The sequence below is a fragment of the Petromyzon marinus genome, chromosome 33 (assembly GCF_048934315.1).
Source record: "Petromyzon marinus isolate PM22_M1 ecotype Great Lakes invasive population chromosome 33, UKy_Petmar_22M1.pri1.0, whole genome shotgun sequence".
NCBI lineage: Eukaryota > Metazoa > Chordata > Hyperoartia > Petromyzontiformes > Petromyzontidae > Petromyzon > Petromyzon marinus.
Genome location: NC_133699.1, coordinates 5,580,780 through 5,602,787, shown reverse-complemented (window position 1 = coordinate 5,602,787; position 22,008 = coordinate 5,580,780). Strand labels below are relative to the sequence as shown.

Below are 22,008 nucleotides of genomic sequence, written 5' to 3'. Positions count from 1 at the left end.
ATCAGTAATGATAATTTCAAGTTTTTGTTTACGGTGAGTCAAAATTTGATTAAGTCTTCTTAAAGCAAAGTAAGAATGAGGGAATGCGCGTGATGGGAGGTGGGCAAAGTTGCGGGTCCGGTGCGTTAAAGTGACCGCTTCGTGACCGTTATTCATGAAGGGCCCACCACCGTCTCCTCGTATTCACCACCACCACCACCACCTACAACCACAGTGCATTGACGCTCTTGAAATAATGAGCTGTCGTTGTTTTTCTTTAACCGAGTTTCGGGTGAGGAAAAAAATATAAACGGCTCATCTTGTTACTTTGCGTTGGCGATCCGTGCGCGTGCCCACACGAGCGAAATCAAACAAGCATTGGTCTATTAATAGACACAGATTCGACCCTTACTACCCGTGATCTCGATTTCGGCTTTCTAACCTATCCAGAGCATCAACCCCCTAGTACTGACTCCAGGCGAAACGAATCGACGTTCCGGGCCGTAAGGTTATTTTTGCACGTGTTTTTTTTATATCCGATTTGGTTATTCGTATTTATAGACTCGACTCTATATATGTGTGTGTGTATTTGTTAAATGTCAGCTCTCTGTTCATTAAAGGATATCGTGAGAATGCGTGTCCGTCGTTCGCACAGTCAATATTGTCCGAAAACTTGGGGGTGATAATGAACCTCTAAACACAGTCGCCTCTAACTTAACATTCAGCGTAACCTGTTCGTCATTGAAATCTACAAACAAAACCTAATTCTGCCACAGAACAAGTTGGAGATGCCGTGGTTAACCGTGGGTTGATGTATACAAGTATTGTAGATAAGCAAGTAATACATATCTCCTTCGTATCTCCATCCCTACACGTAAATCTATATCTTGTCGCTTATATTCTCCGCAAACACGCTCATGGTTATCCTTTATGAATAGTATGTTTTGTATGTTATTCACTGTAGTGTGTATCAGCCTTGCGACTAACCGTACAATTACCCGTCTATTTGTCAGGGCTGTGTGCAAGCTAGTGCCTTGCCTCTTGTGTGTGTGTTGCATGTCTCCTAGTTTCCTACTTTACGGAATTGAAAAGTTGCAAAATGATTGTGAGTGTCTGTCGGGTGTCTGAGTGAGCGGGTGACTTGGGAGGGAACTCTTACCTGCGTCCAACCGAACATGAATGCGGCTCCCACAGCGGCGAGTAGGACAGCACGGACGTAATCCATATCCGAGGCCGTGCCCCAGCTTCAAACCACCAGGAGTGACCGACGTCAGCACGCGAGATGTTTTTTTTTTTAGAACAAGGACCGTAACGACGGTGGATGGCGCATCAAGCGGGTGAAGGGCGCTTCACGGCCGCTCCTTCAGCTGCAGTCAGCCGCTTCGCATTAACGACCGTCTTGCGAGAAGGGAGTAAGAGACGGAGACCATCCATGTGGAACGCAGTTGGCAGACAAGGCGGGTCGAGGAGTCTCTGTGTGAGTCACTCACTAGGCTCGCTCCACTGAAGGTCGGCACCATGCACGGTTGCACATATGGAGCAAGCAGGTATACATACGGCCACACACGCGCACACGTGCGTGTACACGTGCCCACGGGTGACACGTGTGTGTGTGTGTGTGGTGTAGAGTTATTGAAGAAAGCAAGTTCTACGCGAGCTCACAGGCAGACACAACTGTGCACTTGGCTGCTCCGTGCGCATGTCCGCTATCCCAGTGTTATTAATGAACCAGGGGTAAGAGTTGGAGTGACGTGGGGTAGGAGGGAGGGAGGAGGAGGTGGTGGCTGCTGCTGCTGTTTCTGGTTGTGGTGGCTGGTTGGATGAGTGGCTGAGTGGATGGGTGGGTGGGTGAGTTGCGAAGCTGTGGCGGAGTGCTATTTATGTCGGGGTAATTTGGGCTGCGGTGGCATTTGGAATGCGCACTGCGCTTGAAAAAAGGTAAACATCACTCAACTGTAACTCTTATCCGAGGCTCCGCAGATGCGTGCGGGGCGAAGATAACAAGGAAGATACATCGGAGTGTTTGTTTGTTGAAATATTCAGCGGTTAACCTTAATTCAACGAGCTCAAATCGCGATTCATCAAACCGCTGAACTGTTGTCCAAAATACATCATGGATCATCAACTGTCCGTCGATCACATCCAGAATCAGAACATGTATTTATACTGGAGGAATCCGATGAGCTATAAAGCTCCTTTTTCAACAGAACGTTATCACACAATCCATCTCTCTCCTGAACATGAGCTGATCTCATTGCTCCTCCGCGGCCGTCGACCGACAAGTCGGGCGCCTTCGCTTATTTGGCTGTCATTCCGCCACGAATCTCGACAATTGGCCATCACCTTTGCGGTAATGTGGCCCCACCTCATGCCTCGACAACAAATATGAAGTCTGATTTACGTTCGTTTCGATTCATGTGTTCTTCCTCTTTCCTGTCGGTGCAATTCCCAAGCGCGTACCTGCGATTAGTACGGTGCAAAATAAGTTCTACACACGTACCTCTCCAAGCCCAGCTCCTTGCAATGCATAAACTTGACACTTCGCTCCTGGAATTCTTTTTTCTTAGAAGTTTGTCCAACCCCGTTAGTATTTTGCATGCAGATTAGATATTTCAAATGTTTATTCTATGGGAAATTAACTTCAAGCGTGTTGATTGACTTTTAGTCTGTCTCAAATACAATTCTAGAATCAGCACAAAGATAAAGGTCCCCCGTATAGCCTAACAGACTATTGGGGCAAGTCCTGTTAGCGAGCACCTTTGAAGGCCGGTCACACATCCTCTCCCTGATATAATTATCGCCGCCTAGCGACCAAAAGTAGAATCACAATTTCACACCACCCATTTCAAAGTCACGCTGAAGCCTACTTTATCAACACTTACTTTCCATATGCAAGCTCGCATTTTCATTTGACTCCCGTTAAGGCCTTTTGCAGCCCTTGAATCGTGTTGTCTACGTCGACAAATCGGTCATGCTGAAATAGTTCACTTTTCTCGTGGCTTTTGAACATTGTGTAGAGTAATGGCCAAAAACAGTGCGTCAACTGGCTACGTAGGGTTCATGGTTCGAATTTTAGCATCCGCCCCAATTATTACTACCGGTATAACCACATGCGTTGTCCGCTTTGCAGTAGACGTTAGACCCGGGCTGTCATTCGCAAGAGTAGGCCATTGTGTGCCAGCGTCGGGGTCCAACTTTGATTTTCCACCATAACTCCAATTGGGATTATACATGGCAACCGTCGTCCTCTACTTGGCAAACTAATGCCCGTTCGTAGGCAAAGTGCGCAGTTACTGTATGCCCACGAGGACAGCTGCCACTGGGAGGGGGTGCCCTTTCCAAAGTCTGAGATGTGATGTAATGCACAGAGGCGCCCCAGTGCATAGGGCAAAACAGTCAACAAGAAAATCGCATTTGGGAAAACAAAGTGGCACTCCTAAATGAAAATTGAGACGTTTTAGTTCAGCAGTCAATTTGGCAACTCCTTTTGGGTTGGCAAATACATTTTTTTTATATTTGATATCCACCCCACCACTGTTGGCCAATCCACAAGCATATGCCAAATATTCAGTTTTATCTAAAGTTGAATTTTTTATCATACCAACCTAAAGATGTTCAAGCCAGAAAGTGCCCTCATTGCGTCAGGCAATGTTGAGAATAGACTACCTTATTCCACGTTATGCTTGAAAGATTGTCAGACCATCAAATGCAGGCTCAAGGTTAAAAATGGGCCATTGTGGTTTGCAAGACCCATTTTTCGAAGGTTAAATGCACCATTTCAAATGTGTGTAATGTTGTTTTACTTACCCGTTGACCAAGTCAGGACCATAAGGATAATTTATAACCTTATACATGTATGCTGTACACGTTTAGACATTGCCTCTATTGCAAACACAACTCGTTAACAATCCAACAAGTTTACTCAAATGACAATTTTATTGAAAACACTTTCATGTTACACTTATTGTATAAGTTTGACTACCAGCCAAAGCTAGAAAAAAAACGCAAATTTACCAACTCATGAGAGCTTAACAAGGGGCAGTAGTGAACTCCTAACACCCACGTTTTTAATTCACCCATGGATTTAGTTCTCAATTATACTGGGAAAGTAAAATTTACACTTATTTTTCCTTTTAAGTTGTAAATGCTTGAAAGCAGTGTGGAAGCCATAAACATCTCCAACAGCAGTGTGAACTGCATACAACTCAAAATGTGGCCAAAAACCACACAATTATACATTGCCATTTCACCTAAATAAAATATAGCCAGTCAATTCTTTAATGTGTATTTTCGTAACTTGCAGTCTTTAAATGTTTTATTTTGAACATGGAAAATGTCTACAATGGAAAGTGTAAAAATGTGCAGTTAATACTTTCAAAACTGTAGTAATGATGCAATTTGCACACACTTGGGTTTTTTTTTCCTCGTGATGTTTCTTTACAGCATTATGATTGCATTTTTTGGCTCGTGCAGAGCCATCTACAAACGATGATCATCATATAAATGATTTCCAGCATCCCCTTTGGATTTTCCAACTAAACTAGAAATGGCAAAAGAGCCACAAGACACCAGAGCAAGTCAATAAAATTCCACAAAAGTACAGGGAGCAATGTTTTGTTCGTTTCTACTGGCAGGAAGAGAAAATTATTCACGAATTGTAAAATACAGAGAGTTGCTCTTCAATGGGCAATTTCTATCCTAATTAAAAAAAAATGTACTTTTATTCACCGGATTGTATTGACTGCTCTATCTTCTTGAACATTTTACAACGTATAAACACAAGGACACACCCCGCATGGGAATACAATTGAACACTTAACGCAAGTTCAATTACTCAAACGTGTGCATTCCCATACTGTCACTGCCCCTATGGAGTGGTAGAAAGTCATAAAAAAAACATGACTTATAACGCAGAAGAACTTTGCAAACAACGCCTTTGCCCCTTTCCAGTCGTTTAAGAGGGTGGGTAGTACTGCCCGTAGTTCCATGGGTTGTGGTAGTTCTGGTAGCTTCCTGGGTAGTTTTGGTAGTTGTAATGCTGTGGACACATTGCATACAAAGGTACAGTAAACTGGGGCCACAACAACAACAACATATCATTTTGATTTAAAGCTTTCGTGACTGCAGTAATTCATATTCTTAGCTCTTTCGGTAAAGTCACGTTGAAGGGAAACAATGTGACTTTACCGAAAGAGCTAAGAATAACAATATATCATGTAATTAGTATTTTTAAAGACAAAAAAAATATAGCTTCCTGTAGATAAGTGCATCAGCTGTGATTGGGCTATCCTACACGAGTTTGCACATTTAATATAAAACATTTTTAATTTGTAGCCAGGTATTCCAACAAAACACTCGGTGAAATTCTAATTCTGAAGACCATGGTAGGCAACCCGGGGGGACATGCAATCTACATACATCCACAAGCGCTGTGTGTCAAACTAAATACAAGGCTAAACAAATTACCCAAACTTACATAAGTAACATTGAGCTCGGTAGATTGGATGGTATAATTATCCACATACAGCACTAGGAACCCGAGTACGATTCCTGGCCACAGATAATATCAGTGGCGATTGATATATAGATCACTAGCGGGAAAGTACCCGGCGTTGCCCGGGAGAAAAATATATTTAAAAACTTATCTTAAAAACATAACATACATACACAAGTACTAAGCTATTATATTCTTAGCTCTTTCGGTAAAGTCACATTGAAGGGAAACAATAAAATATATATAAAACAATATATTTATTGTTTTATATATATTTGATGGACAAATGGTCAAACGGAACGCCGGCCTTTCACAATAGCTTAGTAAATTTTGATTTAAAGCTTTCGTGACTGCAGTAATTCATATTCTTAGCTCTTTCGGTAAAGTCACGTTGAAGGGAAACAATAAAATATATATAAAACAATATATTTTTTTATTGTTTCCCTTCAACGTGACTTTACCAAAAGAGCTAAGAATATGAATTACTGCAGTCACGAAAGCTTTAAATCAAAATTTACTAAGCTATTGTGAAAGGCCGGCGTTCCGTTTGACCATTTGTCCATCAACAAAATTATAAGAGGCTTGAAGAAGTCCTGAATCTAAAAGTAATAAAAAGTGGCGGGTAAATTAAATAGTTGATCTAAAAAGGTTTCTGAAAATTGTTGACCTCCCCACCACCCCGCTCAAAAATATTTTTACCCCCCCCCCCCCGTAGGCATATATACCTACACACCCTACATACAATAGTGAGTAGTATCTAGTGACTATTGTAGTATCTGGCTCTACATTAGTATCTATTGACCCTACAATAGTATCTACTGACTCGACAGTAGTATTATACTCTACAGTAGTATCTGCTGACTTTATAGTACTATCAACGAACTCTATAGTAGTAAATACTGGCTCTACAGTAGTATCTCATGACTATAGTAGTATATACTGAATCTAGTCATATCTATTGACTCTATAGTCGTATCCACTCACTATGGTAGTATCTGCTGATGCTATACCAGTTTCTACTGACTCTATAGTCGAATCGACTGACTCTGCAGCAGTATATACTGACTATAGTGGTATCTACAGACTGAACTGTTATCTACCGACTGACTCTATAGTCGTAACTACCGACTATAGTAGTATACACTGACTATAGAAATAACTTCGAACTCTACAGTAGTATCTACTGACTAGTAGTATTTACTGACCGTAGTAGTATCTACGGACTGTATAGTTGTACCTACTGAATCTATAGTCGTATATATTGACTCTATAGTAGTAACTACTAACTCTATAGCAGAATCTACTGACTCTACAGTAGCCTCTACCGACTCTGCAGTCGCATCTCCTGACTCTATAAGAGTAGATATCGACTCTATAGCAGTAGCTACTAACTCTACAGTAGTATATACTGACTATAATAATATCTACTAATTCTATAGTAGTATCTACCGACTCAATAGCAGTATCTACTAGCACTACAATAGTACGTACTGGCTGTAATAGCAGCTATACAAACTCTATTTGCAGTGTGTACTGGCTGTAGTGGTTATACTAACTCTACAGCAGTGTGTACTGGCCGTAATAGTAGCTATACTAACTCTACAGCAGTGTGTACTGGTTGTAGTAGTAGCTATACTAACTCTATATAGCAGTGTGTACTGGCCGTAATAGTAGCTATACTAACTCTATATAGCAGTGTGTACTTGTTGTAGTAGTAGCTATACTAACTCTACAGCAGTGTGTACTGGCTGTAGTAGTAGCTATACTAACTCTACAGCAGTGTGTACTGGCTGTAGTAGTAGCTATACTAACTCTATAGCAGTGTGTACTGGCTGTAGTAGTAGCTATACTAACTCTATAGCAGTGTGTCCTGGCTATAGTAATAGCTATACTAACTCTATAATATTCTTTGGTTCTTTCGATAAAGTCATGTAGATAGAAAAATAATAAAAAAAATAAAGTGAATAAAATAATGAAGATAATATTAAAAAGCCCATTAATGTAGACTGTAGCAATGGTTATTAAGGATTTCTTATTCTTTGGTTCTTTCGGTAAAGTCACATAGATAAAAAAAATAAAAATAAAGCGAATTAAAAAATTATGAAAATAAAATAAAAGCCCACTGATGTAGACTGTAGCCTGTTTATTAAGTTTGGCGAGTATACTGGCAGTCTATCATGTAGACTGTAGCAATGGTTATAAAGCTGGGTGAGTGTACTGCCAGTCTATACCTCGGTTAAGGCTACAGTCTACATTATATAGAAAAGGGTTGCACATTTTTTTTAATTTACTACTGTTGCATAAGACAGCTGTGCTTGTTTCTTAGTTTGCTAATTTGTTGCCGATATCTTTCTAGTATCCACGATCAATATTTGTCTCTTTCATATCGATTAGAGTAACAACAGTATGGGAGGATGATAACTTGGTTCATTAAATGTGGATAATGTAACTTTTAGTGACATAATTTTGGGATGACCCTGCCCTCTATTTTATCATTAACAATGAGCCGAGTATTTCCACGTTAAGTCCGCTGGTTCCCGGCGACACATTGTGGCGCTCACCTGGTACCAGTTGCTGTAGTTGTAGGCCGCCTGGGCGACGTTGGGGTCAGCCGGATGCTGCATGGGGAGAGGCGCGGGTGCTGCCGCCGCCGCCGCCGCTGGGTTCAAATGCGCTGCAATTACCGGGGCGACCACCGGCTCTTCCAGCCGGAACCTCTTCTCCTCCGGCTCCTCGGCACTAACGCAACACCAAATTTTGCTATTGTCATCGGTTTGTAATAATAATAATAAATTGGCCAACTTGTCACATCTACCTAAAATAGAAATTACGCTTGAAAAAATGTAGCGGTTGTTTTCTAAGTATGATGCTTGAATTAGCTTATTCTTACAAGAACAATTATGCTTCAAATTGTGTAAAAATAACTTGACGATATGCAAATATTACATAATTAGGATATTGGTGGGAGTAATAGACCAGATGGCAAGACACTAAAATAAAATCAATTCTTGATTGTCGGGGGAGTAAATTATTACATGCCGATTATGTATGGTTAAAAACTTAAGGATAGATTATTTCTTTAAATCAAGGCAAGTCATCCTTATCACAACCACAAACGGTGTTATTACTACTACAATGAGCCAAGAATGCCCGTTTGTATGCAACGCGTGTCACTCCACATGCCGCACCCCCCCCCCCCCCCCGTCATTAATATTCATTAGCCAGTGGATTTTTACACACGCAGAAGGTCGAGCAGAAATTAAAAAAAATTCCCGCAAATTCGCTTTAAGTTTCACATTTCTTTATTGAAACTGACTCTAATAAATAATTATATGCAGCAACAAAGTGGATTTAGTGTCTATATTTATTTCTTCAGCACTTGAGACGAAAGGTAAGTCTAATTTATGCTTCTACATTATGGTAAAAGACATTTCTCAATGATTTTCCAGATATTGTATCGATTTCCAATTAATTTCAACCACAGCGACCAAAAGCAGAAGAGAATAAAGTATCAGAGCAGTGAATTTGAACAAATTGAAGGTCAGTTATATACAGTGCTACAGTGACATGAAGTGAGGTGTTTGATGACAGGTTTGTGCAAGAATCACTGCCATTAATAGTGCTACAGTGAAGTGTTTCACGACTTCGTTTTGTGCCAGATTCACTGCCATGAATAGTCCTACAGTGAAATGCAGTTAAGTGTTTGATGACATACTTTTGTGCAAGATGTACTGCCATTAAATTTACACAAGATACAATTATACTTGGCTAATTTTTTTCGAAAATATTACAGCTTCCGTCCTAGGGCGGGCAAAAGGCTAGTCAAAACATAAAACAGAAAGGTTTCTCTTACCCATTCTCAGTTGGGGCTCTCTTCTTTGCAGTGGAATGTTGTCTTAGAAGTACTTGATGTTCATCGTAGGCAGCTAGCAACCTGCAAAATGGCATGAAAACAGCGAAGCATAAAAACTAGTGCAGAACACGCAAGCCACTCAACGTCGCTACAAACGGTGCAGGAAGGGAGGAAAAAAAAATTTTGACCGCATGAAAATGGGGGCGCTCGCCTTTGCCAAAATAAAAAGGTGACCATTACCCACAAAAGGCTGGCTCAGCCCTTTAGTACCTTTTCCAGCATGCCTCGGCCACCCACAGCATGTGTTCTGTGCAGAAACATCAAGCCTAGTCTAGTGACGGCAGGATAAGGGAGAAAACACATCAATTACACCCACCAGCTCTCATTGGCACACAAAAGCACAGGCTTTTTTTTTCTAAATTCCCAATAATGCATGCAAGACTGGGAAATGGTTTTACGCGCCTCTGCTTGTGAGGGAAGCCCTCGGATTGGATCGTCAGGAATGCTCACTTTTTGACGTCCATGCTGAAGTCTTCCAGGAACTCCACTTTGCGCTGGGAGAAGGTGATTTTTGTTTCCATGGACAAATCGCTGCTCTGCACCTTCTCAAAGCAGGCCATAATGTGCTCTTCATTGACTGCAATATCACCACTGAACTCCAACTCCAGAAGATTTAGGTAAATCTTTGTGTTCATCTGAATTCAAGGGCACAAAGAGCAATAACATAAAATTAGCGTGTGATATCCTTGCAGTTCTTCACTTACAAGTTTGCATAATTAGCTGTTAAAATGGCATATAACCTAAAGATGAATTAAATTTGTAAACACAGTTGTAAAAACGGTCAGGTAACAAGACAACTTTACCGAGTCCTTTTCGATGGCATCCAGCAGAACCTTGCGTGCTTTCTCCACGGTTTTCTCCACCTTGGCGAGCATGCGCGTCAGCTTGATGGCATAAAAAGAGGCCATTTCTGGGGTCTTGGCGCCTTCCATGGCCTCCCGTAGCAGAGTCTCTGCAGCGCTGAAGTTGCCCTGCCGGCGCTCAAGGCTCACACGCCGCAGGCGAACCATCGCAAGCCCAGGTAGAGACTCCTCCAGTGAACGCAGCACTCGGCGTGCCTCGTCCAGGTTACCTGCAGACACGCACAGAGGGTCTTCAGCGATCGTGGTGCGATAATGCTGTGTCGAGAAGACAACTAAAAACATTTAATAGCTCCTTTTGACTTAAGAAAAGTGTACTTGGGCAGGTCGTGTCACTCAAACAGATGAGGGCCGGTAGGCGAGGATGACAAGTTTTAATTACATTATTGAACCAAACGTGTTTCCAGAGTGTATTTGCATGGCTCACTTGTAGGGCATGTCAATGTTAAAAAAATGTCATAAAACACAAGGTTACTGTTACGTGCAACTCCTCCCTTACCCTGTTGCTCCTCGAATGCTGCCCACAGCAGATGGATGTTGTGCTTCTTTGGCAAGTGAATCATGCAGGCGCGCCTGAACACGTTCTGCACGCCCTCCAAACTGTGTTCTTCCATGTACTTCGCATACTGCAAGGCAAGCACACGACAGTGTAACATTATAGATTTGCAACACGCTGCTGTAAACAGTACCTCAACAGTGCTCCTGTGACCTTAATAGCACCAATCGACATTTAATTTAGTCGTCTGCTGTTCATACAAATGTGCATATACTAATAACTAGATATATGCTGCATGCATACACAATCGTTAGCACACCCATCAATTCAAATGATGGATGTGTTAACATTTGTGTGCCTACTACCTTCACTTGGGTAAAATAAAAATGATCCAGAAATGCAATTGCAAAAATACAGACCAAACCATTCACCACTGACTATATATTTGTGAAGCGCTGTGAATTCTGAATAATATCGAACGGATGACAAGGAAACAGTCCACCACACATCCAATGAAGCAATTTCCTGGCCAACTGATCTGCACAAAAGATTTCTAAAGCTGCAAACTCATCCGGCCATGTGCAAGCAAATCAGATTGTAAACACTCACCTTGATCCAGAACTCCTCGTAGAGGGCACACGCGATGACACAGCGCTCGAAGAGGACGACCACGCGTTCGTGGGTGCCGTTGTCAATCTCAAAGTCGAGGTACTCCTTCCAGTTCTTCAGCTGTGCCCTCTCCAGTGGCTTTACGTGGAAGTACGGTCGCTTGATCTGCGTAACGACGCACACGTCGGTCAGTGTAAGCCAAACGGTGACCAGGTAGCGAAAACATCCTTCAAAAGGTTTATACACATGTTAAATCATCCACGGGTATTGCTAACGAGTGATGTTCGCAAAAACGACGGCTTGTCAACAAACGTGAGTACATTTATGAAAAACTAGCGGCTTATGACAACTTTATAAAGCAATTTGCAAACTAGGCTGACCCTTTCCTATGACGATAAAACAATATACCCGCCCCTTAACAGGTGGCAAGCCAGAATGGTTGTCCGACTTAAAATTCTATAGATTTGACAATGTTCGAAATTTCAAATTTCTAGCCATTCCCAAACATCACTAATATACCAAGTTGTGATTGTCTACATGTAGTATACCACTTACCCCTTCCTCGAAGGTCCACCGCTTGCTAACCTCCTGTTCATTCTGGAAGAAAATATCTTGCCGCGTGCCAATAATTCTTTCTCGTAGCTTTTCCGTCTCTGCATCCACCTGGAAAATACACCAATATATTTTTTATTGCCATGCCATAAACTATTTAACGAGTTAAAATGCGTTTTCCTGGTCCGATGGACATCAAATGTGCACATGTTCAGCTCAGCAAATCGCATCTGTTACTAAAGCACCACAGGAAATAATATAAAATGTCAGCAACCCCACGGCAAAACATGAATAACCATTCCATATAATTGACAATAGCCGACACTGGACCATTCATCCACTCGAGAAATTTGATGAATTGTCACGACTTGCAAATCAAGAATATATTGATTTTAGTTACCATCTCATTTGAAGTTTACATTTGGTTTGTGTTATCCTAAATGTAAAATTCGCTTAACTATATATTTTTACATAAATTATTCTGACACATTCAACATATTTTTAGCATAATGGGTATTAATCGTGAAATCTATGCATCATTAGATGCCTAGTGCTAAAGTTCTTGTAGATCGGTTTCTGTTACGTATATATGTTCAACTTCTTTCACACCGTACATAGCCAACTGCTAATTGGAGGTGCGTAGGGGTTGTTAAACTATACTTATACACTGGCTATCACATGTTTAAAGTGGGGGCTACAGACATGGCAGCTTGTATAACACTCCGTTTATACGTGGTTTGCTATCAAAGCACCATCTGATTGAGTGAAAATACCACCCATAAAACGAGGGTAATCCCTTCCACGGCAGTGAGCGGTTTTTCTATGACTTATTAGAACCCACCTTGACTTCCACATTTTCAACCTCCATCCCGGGTGGCTGGTCATCTCCAGGGGGGCCCTCTATGCCAGGTGGCGCATCCCCCCCACTGGAGACACCCACGTCTTCGTCGTCTTCAACTCCCCCGACTCCTTGTTCCCCGGCCTCAAGTCTGCTCGACACCAACTGTGCACGCAGCTTAAGGAACTCGTCCGTTGACAAGATGTCTTTAGGCTGGTGGTTGTTCACGTGTTCCTTGAACCTACGTGGCAATCGCAAACAAATCAGTGTACAGGTGGCAGGGTGGCTGAAGAGCTCTGAGCTGTCAGAGGTCACACGTTTCAATCCAGGCAGCCATCTGCTATTAAGAACTCATTTTAATCTTTGTTTTTTTCGGTAAAGTCACGTAGAAATAAGAAAAAATAAAATTACATAATATACGTTTCGATTGCAACATAAGCAATCATCATCAGGTAGAGGAAACACATAACCGCAGATATATATACAGACCTTAAGTAGAGGGAATTAACACAGATATACCAGGGGATACAGAGAGACGGAGCATCACACTAAATCTTAACTGTGTGCGTGTCTCCCCCCATAGGTCTCTCTACGGTATGTATTCTATCACTATCTTAAATTTCACACTTAACTTACAATTTAACAATCTTTGAAATAGTGTATTCAACCAGACCATGCGTTGTGTTTTAACCGACCGTCTGTGTTGCTTTATATAGTTTCCAAATTTTGCTAAACCCTGTTTGATTTAGTGTGATGCTCCGTCTCTCTGTATCCCCTGGTATATCTGTGTTAATTCCCTCTACTTAAGGTCTGTATATATATCTGCGGTTGCGTTTCCTCTACCTGATGATTGCTTGTGTTGCAATCGAAACGTCGTATATTATGTAATTTTATTTTTTCTTATTTCTACGTGACTTTACCGAAAAAAACAAAGATTAATTCCTGCAGTCACGAAAGCACCAAATCTAGTTTGAACTCATTTTAATGGTAACAAGTTGATATCTTAGGATGATCACCAATGACTGCGAATAAATGAGCACATTAAAATAGGATACATGTTGTGTATTTGGACATTTAGACAATCATTCATTTACACAATGCCATTTGAAAAATATTTTGCTGAAAATAAAGAAAAATACAGCAACTTTAATGGCTCTGAGCACGCAACCACACAGAAAAACAAGATAAGGGTGTGACACAGACTGCAAACAACTCACTTGTCAAAGTGGTGGCTATAGAGCTGTGTTGGGATGTTCAGCACCATGTCATACACGGCTGTCACCTCCCTCAGGCGGATATTCTCCCTCTCCCACGAGATGAACATTTCCCAAAGTTTGTCCGAGCGAAAGTCTGTTCCCGCTGCCGCGACGGCCAACTCGAAAAGGCTACAGGGTTTGAAAGCCAACAACACAAACATCGTGATTGCAACTATTTCACTGTACTCTGAAACCACACATTCTATTTAAAGATTTGACTCCAAGACAAATCTCCCATATTGTTAACATATACCCTGGCTGTGTGTCTTAGATTATCCAGCATGGGTCTGTAACTTTGTCCATATACTTTAAAGTTATGGCCAAAGGAGTCTTTATGGAACTCGTATCACCCTTATGCATTTTAATATGCTAGTAGGGCAACATCACTACAATGTTCTACAGCTGACAGTGATTTTAAAAGGCTTGCCATCTTATTAACTATCTTCAAACTCATGGAAGACAGTTTGGGGGGGACATAGCCTACGTAGGTCAAGTTTTAAAGCGAATCCACAAGTTTTTTTTTATAGCATCTTCATTTAAAAGTGCAAATTTAAATAAAGTTACGTGTGGCAGTTGTGCGCCTACAATGATAAAATAGAACATTACACGAGTATGTTTATTACACGAGTCCTGAGGTACAACATGCATTTACATTAACAAAACATTTTATGCACACCTTCGAATCTTCGAGACGGTTTCAGGGCAGTCTGGGTCGAGCAACTCAATCTCAAAGTTAATGTAGTGTATCCAGAGGTCCACGCTGAGGGGTATGGCCTGCAAACCACGTCTAAACACCTACACACAAAGAGGAAAGGGTTACAGAAAGGGGCCAGAAAGTTAATAGCCCACCATCCTCAAGAGCACATAGCCATATATCGCCTTCCCAAAGCCAGGACCGCAAATTTGTTTCTGCTCAGGAATTGTGTTTGAATATTCCAGCATTACCATGCTTGCGCAGGTTGGAAATACATCACAATGCTCAGCTCTCCCCTTGTATTCTTGTACTCTTCAAGACGTCCAGCATAGCTCATCGAAGGGGGGTAGGATGTGGGGGGCTTGGGATACAGACCATAAGGCATAGACCCATTAGAGTATCACCACCATAAAACCATGTACCTCTTTTCGAAATGGACTGGTGGCATAAAAATTAAACCGGCAAACGCATCGTATGGTTGAAATTTGAACGCAGCAAACACACCTATTAAGAAAGTTGAAATTAGCCAATTAGGCACAGTGAGAGCAAGACAGCCCTGGCCTAATCAAATGGTAGCTACTGGCAAACTTGCTGCACCCCACAGCTGGTTAAAGCTGCGGTGCCACCTGTTGAAAGACAGAGAACATGTTAGCAGTACAACATGAAGACAAAATGCAACACTGGCACGAATCAGACAGCAGATCCTAAAAACAGAAGTCATGTTGAAAGGGAGCATGCGTTACAAGTTCAAAAGGCTTGCACGGGGGTAGCCAATGTGCCAAATTTTAAGTATTACTATCCATCAATTGTGGCTTCCACTTTTATAGGAACTTGAGTGAATTTGGGCAAGGACTTATGAAACATGCAACGCGAATGTTTGTGGAGTAAAGTCCATGCCACCACCGAGAACGCCTCTGGCTCTAGGATCTCGGTAAAGGCACGTCCCTGTTGCCGAATGGGCCATCCGAAGCTCACCTCCTCTGCCTGCTTCACGTTGCCAAAGCGCTTTTCCAGATCTGCATACTTCTTCCAGTAGCCGTAGCAGTACGGGTACCGCATGAAAAACTCATCAAATGCCTTTCTTGCAGCCCACACATGGTTCTGTAGTAACAAGAAAAATATAAAAAGTGAATGTTGTACCATAACTGTCACAAATCCGAATGTAAAATATGAATACATTTTAACAAGAATGTTAACATATAAAAATAACAATCATAAAACCATGAACATAAAACAGCCAAGAACACACAGCCTTACCTCCTGCTCAATGTACTGCAACAGGTATGTCCACCCAGTGAAGTCCTGTGGGTTCTCCTCTACGGCCTTCCAGTACTTGTCAAACTCTGGTGGGAAAGGTGGAATCTCCTCCTCTGGGTCGTAAAAAGACGAGTCCCCCACCGTCGAATTCCTCTCTGCATTCACTACAGCTGCACCCTGGGTCTCAGCAACTTGAGGGAGCACCTTGCACTCTTCCTGTCCTAAGACAGAACCCGCATTCACGTTATTCACTTCAGTGCTCAACGTCTCTGCTGGCACTTTGTCCTGTGTGGCCACAGAGTCCCATTTATCACCAGCAATTTCTGTCATCCCTTCCGGAGCATTTTGCACAGGTAAAGAAGATCCTTGCTTATTGTCAGCAGAAGCAATTGTTGGCTTGGCAATGATTTCCACAGGACACAAAACGTGCCCACCGTCTTCAGCTGCTTTTGCCAACTCCTTTGGAACGGGTGCGAGAAATTCTGAGCCTTGTTCATCATAAGCTGCGTCCATCATGTCCACACCGTAGTCCACCAGTGGCCGTTGCTTCTCTTCAGATACAAACGTGTGATTTGTAGTGGAATCCCCATTGCTCCAGTCAGCCCCAACTTTATTTTCCGTTAATTTAAGTTTGGTCGACGATGGCTTTGGAACACTATCCAGCTGCTCATAATCATCAATCTGCATGTTGGCGAGATCTGAGGAGCAAGTATCAAAGAGTGAGGTTACTTCACGACTACGTGGCAAGCAAACAGATGTGAATAAGGCAGTACAACCTGTGCACCAGGGTTTTACTGCCAAGCCCAAGATAAGCCAGCACTTGGCAAACACCAACCCGGATCGTTATGGGAGGCATGACTAACCACGGTCAACAATTGAGCTCGTCACTATTCATAAGAAGCCAGGCTTCTTAGCAACTTACCTTGAAGCTTGCCCGACCCTTTAAAACGAGTAATTGCTTACAAAATGTCAGTAAAAACAAACATCACTGAACCTTAATGTAGCCCACTGATCTCATGAAATACTTTAAGGACTTTTTAAAAAAATAATTTGTCCACAAAAGGCATACATTAATACCTCCTCGCTTTGTACCCGACTTGAGAACACATACCACTTGGATTTAAAGTAAAAGCACACTTTCCACAACCACTAGAGTATTTGCATATAATTCAAGTATATTTCGAGCTTGACAGGCATACAAAAACAAGATCCTTGGGAATTCAATGGCGAGTTCATACATTGATGCACTTTGCCGAATAGGACCATAATAGCTTGATGCAACTGCTCTTCAATTTATTGAGGTGGGCTTTGCAGTTGCATCCAAAGGTCGGCGACTTAATGACCCAGACAGTAAATGTTGAGAGTGGACCACTTTAAGCATAACAAATACCGATTGTTCCACTCCATAATTGTGGACGTTTTAAAATTAAATACGTAACTTTCAATTAACTAAAATCAATTCTTATGCGACATGTATAGAATTGTTCGTCTAAGAATATATTAGCAAGGATTCAAACTCCGTATAATTAACCACGGTTGTTGAGAAAATGACTGAAACGCCAAGCGGAAAACTGCACGAAGGATGTTTAGATTAGAGAAACCTTTTATTTTTCGATTTAAAGCTTTCGTGACTGCAGGGATTCGTATTCTTGGTTCTTTCGGTAAAGTCACGTAGAAGGGAAATAATAAAAAAATAAAACATAATAAAACTATCACGACGTTTCGGCCACAACGCAAGCAGCCGTCCTCTGGTGAAGAACAGAGCTGTCGGAAAGACGGCGTCCTAATTATTCGGACGGCTGCTTGCGTTGTGGCCGAAACGTCGCGAGAATTTTATTTTATTGTTTTACTATTTCCCTTCGTGACTTTACCGAAAGAACCAAGAATAAGAAACCTTTTCGTCATGTTCGCTTCTAAATGCACCACTATGGCCAAAAGGAACCGATTCCCGAATGCAATAATCGACTCATGGAGGGGGGGGGGCGAATCCTCGCAAGCCTACTTTACCGGAATGTCGAAACTCAAAAATATATTTTACATTCACCATACAAGCATCGTGCCAGGTCGTAAAAATGAGACGACACAAGGCAGAGAGACAGTACAAACGAGACGAAACATACAGGACTGGCAGTAAAGATGATTTGTTTTAGCCAATTAAGTGCTACACGAGCAGCAGGCAAATCAGACAATAAAAGCTGGACAGCACAAACGCGACTCAGCAATGCTGGAATAAACGCGGAAGTTCGAGACCGTGTCTCCTTACTGCAACACGTGGTCCCTAAACCAAACATCAAGCTATTTATATTTTTTTACAATAAGGTTCTGGATACTGGTTTGTAATTGCACAATTTGGATTAAATATTGCAAACTCTGTTTGTAAACATTGGTTGATTTTGCTGAATGAAACTTGTTATATCACGCTGCGGGATCGACTTTATTATCCCTTCATGGTCGATACATTAACTACCATTTTGTGAGGTCAACAGTGGATGCCGTAGAAATGTGGAATTTCCACCGGATGCCACTCCAATGAGCAGTTAAGACAATTGCATTTGTTCGTTAAGGCCGTTTAATGTGTTTATTTCAGATAAACGTCTTTAACTTAGAACGCCTCAAAGTACGAAGCAATAACGTGCAATGCGGCCTGCGTACTGTACACACCCCATCGGTTAAAACGCAGATACATCTCCAAAAAAATACGCTGCGAGTTGTTTTTTTGTTTACAATAAACTTAAGCTACCGCAACAAGATCACAGTATTCGGGAGGGCAACGACGACCTCTCCCGCGCTTTTAACACATCTCTCTCTTTTTTTTTACAGCGCGCCACGCAGGCAAAAGAGAAAAAAAAGCCTCTCATGCGAAACACCCCACGCAGGGACGATGGAGTGCGGGAACCAAAACATCCGACGTGCTAAACGATCAGCGGCCACAAGTAACGCCCGTGCGCACACGTCAAAGAAGAAACGGCGAGCCGACAAACCTTGGGATGACGACAGATGCAACGGATTCGCGGCGCCGTCCCTTTCCCCCGCGGTGCCGAAGCCTCCTCCATCACTGGCCGCCATTTCACCGACGCAAGCTCCAACTGCGCATGCGCGGCTGATACGCGTTTCCGACGTGAAAGAGAATTACGTCACCGCCCGTACCGGAAGTTGGTTGTTGGCGCCACTTTAATTAAAAGTTTAACCTTTTTTTAAAAAAAACTTAAACAAAAAGAAAATGACGCGGGCACCACAGCGTTACAGCATTGCGCATCACTGCAGAGCACTTCCAGGTAAACAGCATATGCAAGCGGAACTTGTGCCCCTCATTCTCGACAGCGACGCCTAATGGAAAGCATTAAATTTTTGACCTTTTAGTGCGAACTACCTCGCCTGATCCGCATGAGGACCTGGGTTCAATCCCGACCCCTGATCTATGTTTGTAGTTTGCGGTGTCTCTCTCTCCCCGTGGTCGCGTGGATTTTTCCTCCGGGTCCTCCGGTTCTTTTGCCTCCAAATGTAGACTCAACATCGCGCGTTTAGAGCGTATTGGCTGCTGTAAAGGTCCACATTGATAAGCCACTTCGTTGAGCTATCATTTGTGATGGCCAGGTCAATTATGGAAAATAACCACAAAGCTCCTGACCTGGTCAAATCAAATAGTTTAGTTTAATGAGGCCCCATAGTTTAGATGGAGTGGCCTTTACTAATAACTGGTTACCCAGCAGCATAAGATCCAGAATGTTGTAACCGGTGGAGCTTTTTTGTAATTTAAATGGTTTTGCATCATATTGGTGTGGTAAGCTAGTAGGGTGATCGGACTGAAAGCTTATGATAACCACAACATTGATAAAACGCATCGTCCATAACACTGATTTAATAACTAGATCACATTTATGTTGGCATTAACCATCCCACCAATTAATGTGTGAAATATACTGTTTTACTCAAATAACTATCGAATTAATTTACCAATCCTACATTACTGGGCCAATTTAAGTTACGTGACACTTCCAATTTTATTTGTGTTTGTCAGTGGAAAGATTGAGTTACAATACACAGTATTTTACAGCTTGGAAATGTCTTATAAGGCTTCATGAACACTTGCATTGGGGGTTTAACAAATCCGCTCCCCTCATGATTAAAAAAAATATTTAACGAATATAGCAGCAATCTTGATTTGAAGCTTTCGTGACTGCAGGAATCCATACTCTTTGATTCTTTCGGTAAAGTCACGTAGGTGTAAAATAAATCACGACGTTTCGGGCGCTCAGCAGCAGACCATGCTTTCCCACCTGATGATGGACGCTTGTGTTGCGCCCGAAACGTCGTGATTTATTCTATACCTACGTGACTTTACCGAAAGAACCAAAGAAGTATGAATATCGCAGCCTCTAATGCAGGCGTGGGGAACGTCTGGCCCTGCCAAGGCAACCGCAGGCGGGACTCGAAATTCAATAAATCTAGGAGCAAACCTGGAAAAGCAGTTGCTAGTAGCAACATTATCAATACGAGCTAACATCAATACCAGCTAACATCATCACACGCCACACCAAAGAGAAGCAGTTCCAGCCATCGCATTAGGGGTGAGTTAATTAAACGTTTGACCAAATATAACAGGATACTTTTTAAAGTTATTCTTAGCTCTTTCGGTAAAGTCACGTTGAAGGGAAACAATAAAATATATATATAAAACAATAAAAATTCTCACGATGTTTCGACCATAACGACCGTTTGTGTTATGGTCGAAATGTCGAATGAATGTATTGTTTTATATATTTTATTATTGTTTCCCTTCAACGTGACTTTACCGAAAGAGCTAAGAATATGAATTACTGCAGTCACGAAAGCTTTAAATAAAAAAATTTAAGTTGATAATTTTGTATGGCCCGCGAATGATGTTATATAAATATCCAAATGGCCCTTGGCAGAAAAAAGGTTCCCCACCCCTGGTCTAATGGCTAGGGGGGGGGAGAGTTTCGTAAACTCCCTGCTCAATCGGTTAGCACAAAAAACATTTTAAGGTATCGCCCGTCTCCACTTGTGCCGCTGGACAGGAGGCGACGAACAGAACTTAGGGACTTCCTCAACGCTGTCACCATGGCTCCTGGATTCCCGGGGAAAGAGAGGCGGTGGGGGGGGTCCCACCTTCACGATGTCATAGTTCATAGGTGCCCGAGGACACTCGCAAAAAATAACCTATGTTTGAGAATTAACTGTCCCAGCTTATTGCCGAATCATACACGCAATTTCATGGTATTGTCGTGAGCTGAACTACTAATTTAATTGAAGATCATACCGTTAATTTCAACGCAATTATTGCCACTGGCCGATTTTGGACAGCCATTTCAGACGCTGGGAAATAATTCGTATCACGGAAGTGACTTTTATTTTGATTGCATCAACCAATTGGGACATTGCGAGATATTTTGTTCCCACCTTGTCAATGAAGATTTTTAATATTCCACGTTGAACGTACTCGGATAAACTTGCATGCATGTTGGGATGGTGCTGTGGATACATTTTCCTTGTTATCAAACCACTGACATGCCATTTTATGGAATTAGAATACTGTAAAAAAGAGACCCTATAAGTAAAACATTGACATTTGAACCGAGGTTTCCTATGCAATTACTTCATGGGACCTCCTTTGCCAGTACCATCATATTAAAAGTTTTTTTCCCTTTTTTCTGGCAACAATACAGGTATTTAGATGCTAAAACAAACTGAAACCTTTTACAAGGAATCATGTCTGCTTTAACCACAATACTTGTGGTCAGAATACAAACAAAAAACACTGAAAATATATGCATTGTCCTTGAAGCTGATTGGTCCACACCAGACAGCTTTCTTTTGAGCCTCGTCTCAAACGGTGTTAGACCAGAGGACGCCACGCCACACCTGTGCATATACTATCAGAGTATGTTTTGTTTGCATTTTGACCACAAGTATTGTGGTTAATGCAGACACGATTCCTTGTAAAAGGTTTCAGTTTGGTGTTTTAACATTTTAACCTATTTTGTTGCCATATAAAGGGGGGAAACCTATTCTCAGCATTGAGAATAGTTTTAAAAGGCG

The 22,008-nt window shown here is 41.9% G+C and overlaps 2 protein-coding genes across 3 annotated transcripts in view; both read right to left on the bottom strand.

Moving 5' to 3' along the window:
* Positions 1-1,883, bottom strand: part of LOC116948353 (uncharacterized) — a 92,546-nt gene extending 90,663 nt beyond the window's left edge. Inside the window, exon 1 of the mRNA XM_032964955.2 lies at positions 1,139-1,883. Within this exon, the coding sequence (XP_032820846.2) occupies positions 1,139-1,204 (66 nt within the window). The 5' untranslated portion in view covers positions 1,205-1,883. The remainder of the gene's footprint in view (positions 1-1,138) is intronic.
* Positions 1,884-3,892: 2,009 nt separating this feature from the next.
* PRPF39 (pre-mRNA processing factor 39) lies at positions 3,893-19,074 on the bottom strand. Of its 2 annotated transcripts, XM_032964956.2 has the most exons (14): positions 18,930-19,074; positions 15,949-16,646; positions 15,667-15,792; positions 14,674-14,792; positions 13,959-14,126; positions 12,745-12,982; positions 11,907-12,014; positions 11,352-11,516; positions 10,746-10,872; positions 10,190-10,458; positions 9,837-10,021; positions 9,327-9,407; positions 8,035-8,212; positions 3,893-5,017 (listed from the first exon to the last, which is right to left on the bottom strand). In XM_032964956.2, the coding sequence occupies exons 1-14, from the start codon at positions 19,012-19,014 to the stop codon at positions 4,934-4,936; spliced, it is 2,631 nt and encodes an 876-aa protein (XP_032820847.2). In that variant the 5' UTR covers positions 19,015-19,074; the 3' UTR covers positions 3,893-4,933. The 2 variants fall into 2 exon arrangements, with proteins under 2 accessions (XP_032820847.2, XP_075927589.1); XM_076071474.1 differs by lacking the exons at positions 3,893-5,017; positions 8,035-8,212 and adding an exon at positions 9,597-9,657 and having other exon boundaries at positions 9,372-9,407.
* Between the last annotated feature and the right edge of the window lie 2,934 nt (positions 19,075-22,008).